At 41.8% G+C, this 12,083-nt stretch overlaps 1 protein-coding gene across 3 annotated transcripts in view; it reads right to left on the bottom strand.

The window, feature by feature from the left end:
- The window catches only part of ATP8B4 (ATPase phospholipid transporting 8B4 (putative)), a 498,700-nt gene that overhangs the window by 12,757 nt on the left and 473,860 nt on the right, over positions 1–12,083 (bottom strand). For all 3 annotated transcript variants that reach the window (XM_063926015.1, XM_063926016.1, XM_063926013.1), the window contains one exon: positions 689–772. In XM_063926015.1, coding sequence (XP_063782085.1) covers positions 689–772 — 84 coding nt within the window. The remainder of the gene's footprint in view (positions 1–688; positions 773–12,083) is intronic.

The following is a 12,083-nucleotide window of genomic DNA, read 5'->3' as shown; positions in this document are numbered from 1 at the left end:
GTGCTATCTTGTAGATTGCAGTGCTAACAAAGACAGGGGCGCTGTTTCACATGCATCCCCGCAGTCATATACAGTATGGGGGAGAAGCGGTTTCAGTGCACATAATCCCCAATAATGGAGGATCATACAGTTAACCCTCAGTCTTTAAACTATTTTAGATGAAGTTTTACATTGAAACAATAATTACTAATTTTAAAGGGGTTTTCTAGGTCTGTGCATTTCTCCTTACACTAACTTTTCTATCACGTGCATGGGGGATATTCAATTAGCTTTGGTCATTTTTGAATGTGTAAACTTGGCCGATTTAAAAAAAAAAAGGTGTAATTCAATTATTCCCCATTTTCTGCTCCCAAAAAATGACCCAATTTTGGGCGAAAATACATAAGATTTGAGATAAGTTCCCGGACCTATGTGTTTTTGCAGGCAGGCGAAGAAAATCTCAGATGAGTGCCTTGGATTGGGGCTAATTGCGTAGCCCTGGGCGGGCCAAGTAGCCACGATACAGTAAATAACATGGCTAACTGAATATCCCTCTATGTGTTTCAGGGCTTCCTACCACCCACCATTAAAAACATACTTTGAGGTCTTTAACAAAAATCTAATTGGTATCCCTACAGCAATAAAAACAAAATTGTATTCAAATGTAAAAATAAAGTGAAGTCATCAAAGCAGCACATTAATGGTGTACCTGATCAAATAGTCCCATTGCTAGCACAGGAAGTGATGTATATACAATATTAAAAAGTGTAATAAACCACTGATCGTAGACTGTCTGAAAGAGAAAAAAATAATAATGTGTGTCAATAATCAATTTTCTAATCATGCAAAAAGTATAATTTCATACAAGCAGAATTATTTATAATATGGCTAAATCAGCAGGTAAATAAAATCTTTATGCAGAAAAGGTTACCTCCAGCACGCGTCCACTTCCTTACTGTTGAATTGGGAAAGTAGTTGGTGCTTAATTAAACTCAATTTTAGCAGAACATTGCCACATTTCAATTACGTAAACCGGCATATATGCCTAATTCATAGCATTTACTAAGCAGTGGTTTTGGTGTCTAATCTGAATCGCTCTCAATCCCTGGTGGTTTCTAAATGATAAATTGCCATGGAGTGTTCTATTTGGCAGTGGTTTCTATTCAAACCCACTGCAGATCAGAAGCTATTCTATTCATATTAATTTAATGGTACTTTTATAGAAACACATTCAATTGCAATCACAGAAACAGGATACTGTGGATTGGAAGCTATTCTATTCACATTATTTATTATTATCCTTTATTAGAGATGCGCAGTGCCCAGTTACCAAGTACATAAACAAATAAGCAAAACAAGAAAACAGTGACTTACAATTAAAGACAATATAGGACACGTACAGGGTATATAAACATAGCTACATTAGCAGATGACACTGAAATAAATATCAGGGCGGCAGAAAACCACGGGATTTGGTGCCGTCAAATGGAGTATTGAAAAGAAGATAGGTTAAGTAAGAGACAGAAAAGCACATGATGGAAGAGGGCCCTGCGCATGAAAGCTTACATTCTAAAAAGAAGGGGCACACAGACAGGGATGACACATATGGGGTAAAAACCATTAAATTGATAGTGATTTTACAGAAATAACATTCACCTGACATCACAGAAATAGACAGCTGGTTAGTTTCACTTTGTGTGTTTATGAGGAGTTTTATACCCCTTTCAGACATAAGACCTGGGAAATACACAGATACGTCCCAGATCTATCAACACGTGAATTACCTGGTCTCACTCTAAGTCCCCCATTCACACTACACCAAAAATCTGGGAAATTCCCAGGTCAGATGCGTTCACACTGACCCTAGGACTGCCCTGGAATTTGGTGTGTATTTAAACGGGACGCTTTCATCTATACTATTCAGCCTTTGATATTTGTTAATGCCAAATGTACTCGAACAAGGTGGAATAAGGAAAAAGGAATGAAGTGAAATAAAGGGTTAAAATCGACTCACTGCGTATTTATTGATTATCAGTTGTTATTCTATATTAATATATATTTCAAATATAGTATTGCATGTTTATGCTAGTAATATGTATATAAATTCAAATGGAGAGGAATGTTGGTTCCAGCTTGTAAATTATATTCTATAGTTTCTTAAAGTGTTGCTACATTAATTACAAGTATATTCTGTGTGTAATTCTAATAGATGGTAGGGGATGTGAGTAACCAAATGAATGGTACCACTATAAGCTTGGCATTAGTTAGTAACTACCATCCACTCTTAATGATGCTTCATGCCACGTCCATTTATTCACACCGATGAGAATAAGAATTAATGGCAAATGTGGTGTTTTACTTCCTATTTTAATACATTTTGCTTTAAAGTTGTGCTACTTACTAGGTAATTATTTTTTCTTACTAGTACCTCTTTTAGACCAAATTTTGCAGGTCGCAGCTGGGAGCCTTTTGTGGGTGCTACCCGGCAGCGACCCGCGACAGGCCCCTTTCATACCGCATCTGCCAACCCGGCTTATTGCCGGGTTGGTTACGTTGATGTTGACGCGGTGGGGGCGGAGCTTGGAGATCACATGATCTCAAAGAATAGGTATGATTCCGCACCAGTCCTAACAATTCAGAAAGAGTAGTGAGGTACCAGAATACACTACAATGTACAGGAATAATTCGTATTATTTATGCCTGGTGGTGCACCCAGAGTCAGTGGAAAAGTTGGAAGAAAATTGGTTTACAGAAGACTCTTGTGTGGGTGCACTCTTGTATTGATTTGTTTATATGAAAATATTAAGACATAACTTTTATTATCTAATTAATTTAAGAAAAGATCCACACTTACATAGTCCACCACAATTAATCAATAAAATATAATGGTACACACATATGACTCAGCCCACCAGCATCTCTGAAAGATACCATATATAATTGGTGTGGCTGATTAGAATAGAAAGGCTAGAGCGAGTATCAGCAAGGGCCAATCAATTAGTTGATTGGAAAATTTGGAAATGTTCTGGTTAGTCTATGCTGATAGACTTGAGGAGGGATGTAGACACGCTGGGTGTGTTTATGACGTCAAACCAGGAACGACAAGCACTGAACTGATCGCAGATACCGAGTAAGTCTGAAGCTACTCTGAAACTGCTAAGTAGTTTGTAATCGCAATATTGCGAATACATCGGTCGCAATTTTAAGAAGCTAAGATACACTCCCAGTAGGCGTAGGCTTAGCGTGAGCAACTCTGCTAAATTCGCCTTGCGAGCGATCAACTCGGAATGAGGGCCAAGGGTCGAATAGGTGAGAAATGCAGGACTGGGAGTCGGTATTGCACAGCCTACTAGTGAAAAAATGCTGATTGAAAAAAATGACCTATTGGAAAAAAGGTATAATATATATATATATATATATATATATATATATATATATTATATAGGCTAGAAACAATATGATGAAAGCGGTGTCTGTCCAAAAACTAGCCAAAAATCCTGAGTTCCTCAGTTGTATGTGAGTTGAGAGTTGGTATAGATTAATCCTGTGGGAGAATTAAATGTCTGTACCAATGCCACTGTTATTGGTATATAAGATCAGATGAATAAATAAAGGTGTACCGGTCCCTGCCCAGGTCCCTGGGTCAGTCTCAGGTTACCAGGATCCAGAAAGTGCTCCTCACGTCCTTAGTCCACGCTAGAAAACGCGTTTCACCCGTCCTGCGGGCTTGTTCACTTCCAATGCTGCTGGTTCACATGATAGATCGGGTTTAAATACCCGTTTGATTGGTTCTCAGCCAACAGATGTAGTGTGCTTAATTATCTGAGATCATCCTCAGACCTCCGCTGTGCTCAGCGGAAATGACGTATTTACTCCGGTTGCTAGGCAACCTTTGCATAGTGCCTTAATCAGAAAGAAGAAGAAAGGAAAGGTTAAAGCTAATCCCCTGATTCTACCCACTTGTTAATGCAGTCTGTTTACACCATAACATTGCGGCCGCAGGAATGTACTACCGCCTCACTGGATTTGGATTATCGTAGCCCGGGCTGCTCTCTAGTGGCGCTACATCATATCCGGTAGTTGGATAGGGCGTCACGTTGCTAAGCAACTGGGCGTCCTCGGGATGTCATGTCACTGGATTTAGATTATCATAGCCCCAGCTGCTCTGTAGTGGCACCACGTCATATCCGGTAGTTGGCCAGGACGTCTGGGTTGGGGCGTCACGTTGCTAAGCAACTGTACGTCCTCGGGGCGTCATGTCCGGCCAGCGGACCTGACTGGGTCAAAGCTTAATGTTGCTAGGCGACAATGCGCGATGGTTAGTAGTTCTATAATTGGCCTGTACGCCTGGTGTGTGATTAGTTAAATGCCCCATATTAGTTAGGTGGCAAAAACATTATGAGATATCTGCATACAGTAAGTAGTAATTGCTCTCGTTAGCCGGTGTGTTAAGCATGTCATGACCGGCTGTCAGGTTAATAGTATGAAATGACTACAGGTCATATCATGGTGATGGCCAATGTTTCTTATAAAAAAGTATATGATTTTGTAATATCAATTTTGTTGGACCTTAAATGTGCCCCGCCCTGGATATATGTCTGCGGAATGGCAGAAAGTGGTTAGGTCTATGTTGTGCCTGGGTTTAGGGTAAGTGTGTGTTTGTGAGAATAAGGTGTAGGGGGTAAGTAGGTGGTATGTCAGGAAATAATTAATGGGCATGGTATTGAGACTAGGCAGGTCAACTAGAGTGAGGTGGTAGGTCCCACCGTGAGAAATAAGGTGAATCCTCGATCCACAAAGGTAATGTGAGGGATTAATGTGAAAGAGTGACCATGAGGGCTGGTGATCCTTCGGTTATCGATGGGTGTAAGGTTACGAATAACACCTTATTTATTGTTGGGTGTGAGACTGGTGAGTGAACCTATTATGGGGGGTGGGGTTGGTGGGAGGGGCCGGGAGGGACAAGAGGAGGGGAGTGGGGGGAAGGGAGGGGGGGATGGAAAGGAGGGGGAAAAAAAGGGTTAGTGAGCACACAAAAAGTACAATTGTCCAAATTTAAGGTGACTAGTGCATGGTATGCAAATGAATGTGAAAAGTGAGTGAAGTCAGGGTGTGAGTCGTTATTAGGGGTACGAGTATTGAGGGGAAGAAATGGGGTGAGAGGCACTGTTAGTAAGAACTACATATTGGGTAATGTCTTGTGAAGCAATTAGTACTTGATATTAGGGAGAGGAAAACACATAAGGTAACATATGAACAAATTAATTGGTTCGGACATTGGACCATCGTCCCTGAATGAATAAAGTCAGGTGGGTAAATTAAAGAAAGGCACTATAGTTTATGCTTTCATTAAGGCCCATTGGTTTATATGTGTTAAGTTTGAATATCCACTCTGTTTCTTTCTTCAGTAGTTCTTTGGTCAGATCCCCTCCTCTGATGCCTAGCTGGACTTTTTCCAGGCCAAAGACTTTGAGTTCTTTTTGGAAGTCTGTGTGGCAGGAGTGAAAATGCCTGGCAACCGAGGTCAGTTTCCTCATCCGTGTGAGATCACTGGCGGCGTTCCGACAAGTTCCCACATGTTCCAGTATCCGTTCCTTGAATTTCCGGGTCGTCATTCCTACATACTTCAAGTTACAGCTGCATTCAATGCAGTAAATCAGGCCTTGTGTACTACAGTTGAAATATTGTTTGATAGGTATGAGTTGGCCGTAGCGATCTGATATTGAATTTATTTTGGCTATCTGGGGACAGGCTTTGCAATGTCTGCATGGAAACGAGCCTCTCAAAGTATTTGACCTGATTGTCTTGGTTTGAAAATGAATCCGTACTAGGAGATCCTTGATATTCCTTGATCTCCTCCAGCTCATTTGGATATTGGTGTCTATCAATGGTGCCAGGGTCTCATCAAGTTGAAGTATAGGGAGATGTTTCTCAATGGCTTTCTTAATCTGTCTCCATTCAGGGCAGAAGGTTCCAATAAATCTGATCTTATCAACTGGTTTGCTGGGGGTCTTGGTCGGGAAGATAAGAGTGTCCCTTGGTATCCTGGTTACTTCTTTGTAGGCTCATTTTAGAGATCTTTTACTGTACCCTCTCTCATGCAACCGGCGAGATAGTTCCTGGCTCTTATTTTTGAACACTGCTTCCTCAGAACAGTTTCTTCGGAGTCTGAGGAACTCCCCTTTCGGTATGTTTTCCACCGTTGGCGGGAAGTGTGCACTGGTTTGGAACAATAAACTGTTAGTAGATGTCTCTTTCCGGTAGAGTTCTGTAGATAGGCTGCCTGTGGTAGATTTATAGATGTTGATGTCAAGAAAGGCTACTTTTTCCCGGTTGATGGTATGTGTAAGCTTTATGTTGAGGTCGTTGTTACTGAGGAGCTTGATAAAATCCATCAGGAGATTTAGCTCCCCATCCCAGATAACGAAGATGTCGTCTATATATCTGAGCCACAACATAACATGTTCCGTATAGAGGTCATTGGTATCAGTGAAAACATACTTCTCCTCCCACCAGCCCAGAAACAAATTCGCGTATGTGGGCGCACATGCTACCCCCATGGCTGTACCCCTGACCTGGAGGTAGAATCGTGCCTGGAATGTGAAGAAGTTCTTCTCTAGGACGAAGGCCAGTAGGTTGTACAGGAAGTCACCAAATTCTCCTCGCTCGTTATTTTCCAAGAAGAACTTTGTTGCATTTAGGCCAGCCTTATGATCAATACTGGTGTAAAGTGCTTCGACGTCCAAAGTCACCAGTAGAAAGCTGTCCTCAAATATGATATCATGGATCTTCCGAAGTAGATCTGAGGGGTGTCTCAGGTATGAGGGTAATTGTAGGACGTATTCTCGGAGATGTAAGTCCAAAAAACGGCTTGGTTGTTCAAGGAGGCCTCCGTTGCCTGACATGATAGGTCTCCCAGGGGGTTTCTTCAAATCATTGTGTGTTTTAGGAAGAAGATAAAACGTTGGTGTTCTGGGATTTTTTACTGAGAGGTAGGCATGTTCCTGTTTAGTGATAGTACCTGATGTCAAAGCCTCTCAAATGAGACTAGTGTACTCATTCTGGAATCGAGCAATTGGATTGCTTACCAGTCTTTTATAACATGCAGTTTGTTTCAATTGTCTAAGCGCTTCTGTCACATACATATCTATCGGCCAGAGCACTATATTGCCTCCCTTATCCGATGGCTTAATTATCACATCCTTCCATTCTCTTACTTCTCTCAGTGCCTCTCTCTCATCATGAGGCAAATTCTGAGGGAAGTAATAGTATTTCCGGGCCCTTCGATGTTTAATCAGGTCGAATTCTTTTGAGACCATGTCTAGAAAGACCCGGATTTCCGGACTATTGTTGTCTGGTGGGAAGAGGGTTGACTTAGCCCTACACTTTGGGCAATCTCTTGGGCCTGCCTCCTGACTCTGTTCAGATTGTAGGTCTTCTAGGATTGCCACCATCTCCAAATCTTCTGTATTCAAGTTGGGGTCTCCCTCGGCTTCTTCCGGTCTTGAGTTTCGATCACTGAAGAATTTTTTGAGAAGCAGTTTCCTCCCAAAGAGTCGCAGGTCTTTTTCCCACATAAACCGATCAAATGGTTTGATGGGAGAGAAGGATAAGCCCTTGCTCAATACTTTCTTTTGTTCCGGGGAGATTGTTCTATTTGATAGGTTAATGATTTGTAGATGTTCTGCGGAGGATGGGTTTAGCGTACTTTCCTCTGCCGTTCCGGATATCTCGATGTTCTGGAAATGTCCCAATTGCTGTTACTTCCCCTGTCTCTTCTTTCTCCCCCTCCTTGTTGGTCTGTGTTTCGATTTCTGCCTCTGTGTTTCTGACCTCATCCTAAAAAATAAGGTGAAACCTCTTGGTCATCAGTGTTATACGCTAAATGCGTATCTCCTGTTGGTTCACTCGCCGAGTCGTCACTCATAGAGGACTCGAATTCTGAGAAGGTGGGGTCTTCTGGTTGTCTTCTATCTCTGTTCCTTGTGGGTCTCAAATTCCATCTGAAAATATTGCCCTGGGTAAAATCTTGTTTATCACTCTGGAGTTTGTTCCTTTTACGGTCTCTAATACCACTTTCATATATTTCCAGGTCCTTCTTCAATTTCTCAAAAGTGGGTCTTTTTCCCATTTTTCAAGATTTTTGCCTAGTTCTTCTATTTCTTTCTCTACCTGATCTAAGATCAGTGTATCATGTTTGATCAATATGTGGAGTAGATCACTGGAACATTTTAGAAGAGCCGCCTCCCATTCACCTTTGAGGCTGGCCGTTGCTAGGGGAAAGGAGGGGAATATTTTGGGTCTCAGACCCCTGGGTACTATCTTGTGTTTGATATAATTCTGCAATGTGGTAATGTCCCAGGTTAAACGGATCCTCCTTTGTAGAGTTTTATGAAGTTTGGACAGGGGGCTTTTCCAATCTATTAGGGTCCTATCAATGTCCTCCGTTTCGTAAAAGAGATCTTCAAAACCTTCAGTATTCCTGCATCTTGAGAGTTCAGACTTGAGTGAGAAGGAGGTCATGTCTAGAAGTGTGGTTTCTGGTGGATGTTAGAGTATAAGTGTAATAACCCAGAGACAAAGGTTCTCTAATTGGTAATATGTAGTTGGAGATCTATATTTTGACTGTGCTGGAATCGGAAACTGACCTTTTGGTCAGAGGAACAACGTATCTCAAAGAATAGGTATGATTCCGCACCAGTCCTAATAATTCAGAAAGAGTAGTGAGGTACCAGAATAAACTACAATGTACAGGAATAATTCCTATTATTTATGCCTGGTGGTGCACCCAGAGTCAGAGGAAAAGTTGGAAGAAAATTGGTTTACAGAAGACTCTTGTGTGGGTGCACTCTTGTATTGATTTGTTTATATGAAAATATTAAGACATACCTTTTATTATCTAATTAATTTAAGAAAAGATCCACACTTACATAGTCCACCACAATTAATCAATAAAATATAATGGTACATACATATGACTCAGCCCACCAGCATCTCTGAAAGATACCATATATGATTGGTGTGGCTGATTAGAATAGAAAGGCTAGAGCGAGTATCAGCAAGGGCCAATCAATTAGTTGATTGGAAAATTTGGAAATGTTCTGGTTAGTCTATGCTGATAGACTTGAGGAGGGATGTAGACATTATGGCTCTACACCCTAATCCTATCCAACCAGCACAAGCACAGCTTGTGTTAATAAGACCTCCAAGGGTCAATGGACTGGACTGTTGTAGGGAGTATAGATCCTTGATTGTGTTGAGACTTGTCAGATCTATAAAGTATCAGGGAAGGTGGTCCTTAAGAGGAATATTCAGTATCAAGTAAAAAGATGAGCTAAAGGGATGATTGGAGAAAAAATGTCACATGATCTCCAAGCACCACCCGTACATTCACTGTAAATGGGAAGCCGGGTGGATGCGACCCGGCTACCATTTAACTAGAGATGAGCGGGTTCGGATTTAACGCCAGAATTAACGCCAGTTCGGTTTTATCCGGATTTTTTCTATTGGCTATCCAAAACACGTGACATCCGTGAGCCAATAAGATGCCGTTTTGAGAACCGAGTAAATCCGAGTAAAACCGAACCCGCTCATCTCTACCATTTACCCAGCAGAGTTTGCCAGGTTGCACATGTGTTCAACCCTGTAAACTACCCGAGTTGGAATACCAGGTCACTCGACCCAGACTATTCCAACTGGGCCCTTTTACACCAACCAGCAACACAGGTTAAGCACATTCATGTGCAATAACCCATGTTATATGCTGGCGGTGTAAAAGGGGTATAAGGTGCTCCCACTCACATCCCCCCTCCCACACCTAGCTATCAGCCAGTATTACTATTCCTCAGTGTCCGATCTGCCCTTCTTGTGTGTGAACGTCCTGTAAGTATACAGCATTTGCATAGTCTGCTGTGTAATAGTCTAAACTTAGCTGAGTTATGTTATAGCTATTAGCTGAACAGCCAATCATACCCCTATTCTGCTGTCTAAAAAACCCGGGATGCGTCTCAGTGGAAACCGTGCCAAAGAAAAAATCACGGGTCTACTGACCCAGGATATCTTCCCAAGTATCGAGCAGGGTTTTTTGCAGGTAAAACCTGGTAGCACTGCAGTGGAAACAGCTCTTACCCAGGTAATTGCAAAAGCTGCTGATTGGTCCATTCAGAGTGCTGCCTGGTAATGTAATCACCCAGAGACCAGAGAAGATGCATCATTACTTGGAGAGGCTGTTGAGAGGGGAGGATCCCGGCAGTCAATATACCGACGTCGGCATCCCTACACCATCTGCAATACCCAAGCGCAGCCGGGTTTCCCCACTTGGGTGGTGGTAACGCCACCACCGGAGGGGGAATAGAACCTTGTGGTGACTAAAGGTTGCCACCAGACCCAAAGCATAGCAAGCACAGCGAGTCCACAAGGGGGCACGCTGCGCTCACCGCCGGGATCCCGGCTTCGGTCTCCTAACCAACGGGATCCCGACCGCCGGGATCTCATACTGATCCCGCTGAGAGAGAGCCTGGAAGGAGAGCTGAGTGCTGGGCACAGAGCAGGCCTAGAAGGAAAGCTGGGCATACAGGGGCCTGGAGTACTTGGAGAGCTGTGCGCTGGGCACACAGGACACAGAATCTCATCTTTGTGAGCATGAATAAAGGCCATTTTTAATAAAATCCACAGGCGTTGCTGGGCTAACCCGGGTTTAGTGGAAATGGAGGTGACCCAGGAAAAACCCGGGATGAGCCGGGTACTGCCCGCCAAAATGACAGGTAAAAAATCCTGGGACAGACCAGATATTTTGGTGGAAAAGGGGTATCAGACACTTTTCTTCCAACCTGGGTCTAAACACCCATGTGGGATACGTTCACACTAGAGGTGACCCGGGTTGCACCTGAGAAAAACCCTGGTAGAGAGCAGGGTCATGGACCTGGGACTTCAACCTGGGTCGTTTCTGTTCACACATAGCAAAAACCTGGGTCGATGCACATTCACGCGCAAAACCCCAAGTTTTTGCTGTACAGTATGTCTCAAAGGAGTATAAGTGGAGAAGGATATAAACTGATTGCTAATGGTAATGAGTGTTATTTTATGTTGCTGTGTGTCTTGATCTGTATTTGTCTATTTCAGGTGTGTTTTCCATTTTTTTTTATTCTTGTTGTGTGTAATGTTTGTGTGTGTGAGTGTAGAGTGATTGCGTGCTTTTATTTTTTGTTTTATTTTTGCTTGTTTCAGTATTTCTGTTTAAGACCAGTCATGTCTTGTGAGAGACATCATAGTCCTCCATCATAAATCCAGGGTTTCAATTCTATTCTTACTGTGGTCTGAAACATCAATGGTGGTTTGATATTCAGTTCTGTTCTATTCTAAAGAGTGCTTTCTCTGTGATTTTGTCCCTGGTAAATTAGCAGATTGAAAAACTGCCACAACACCACCGTGGTTACAATCTGTTGCTTAGTAAATTTTGCCCCATGACTGAAGAATGGATATCTGAACAGCAGGGGTGACATTCTGTAACTCTACAGATGGTGTGGAACTAGAATACCCAGCATGATTGGAGAGTCATAGCTTGTCTATCTGCTGCTGTACACATACAGTACATAACAAATCCAGAACTTTTGTAAAATCTAAATTAAAGTCCGCATTTCCATTTTCTACATGTGTTTGAAACATGGAAAAATGACCAGATGTTTCAAATGAAAATGATATGATCAAGAAAACAATGATTTTCTTTTTGTAAGGTGACTTTGCTGTCTGGCAGGTTAACAAACATTCAGGTAATTGTAATGTCAAAAACTTGACATGCAACAATAGATCAGAAACATAATGTGTAATTAAACTGACCAAAATTATACACACAATATAGAAAAAATAAAAATAAACAGGTTGAATCAATATATTTGATGTATATTTTGGCACGCGTTTTAGGCTGAAACATATTTTTGTACCTCTCTTTTTACATCTGTAAAGATATTGAACATTTGGAAACTGTTCTGTAATAACTGAACAGCAAAGCCAGACACGCCTAAATATGAAAGAATCACCTCACTCTTTCTTATTGAAACCGTCTCATTTTATCACTTACTATTTTTAGAGCTAAAGCATTAAAAAAT

This window comes from Pseudophryne corroboree, chromosome 6 (genome assembly GCF_028390025.1).
Source record: "Pseudophryne corroboree isolate aPseCor3 chromosome 6, aPseCor3.hap2, whole genome shotgun sequence".
Classification (NCBI taxonomy): Eukaryota; Metazoa; Chordata; class Amphibia; order Anura; family Myobatrachidae; genus Pseudophryne; species Pseudophryne corroboree.
Note: the sequence above shows the minus strand (reverse complement) of the source record. Positions and strands in the feature narration are given on the sequence as shown.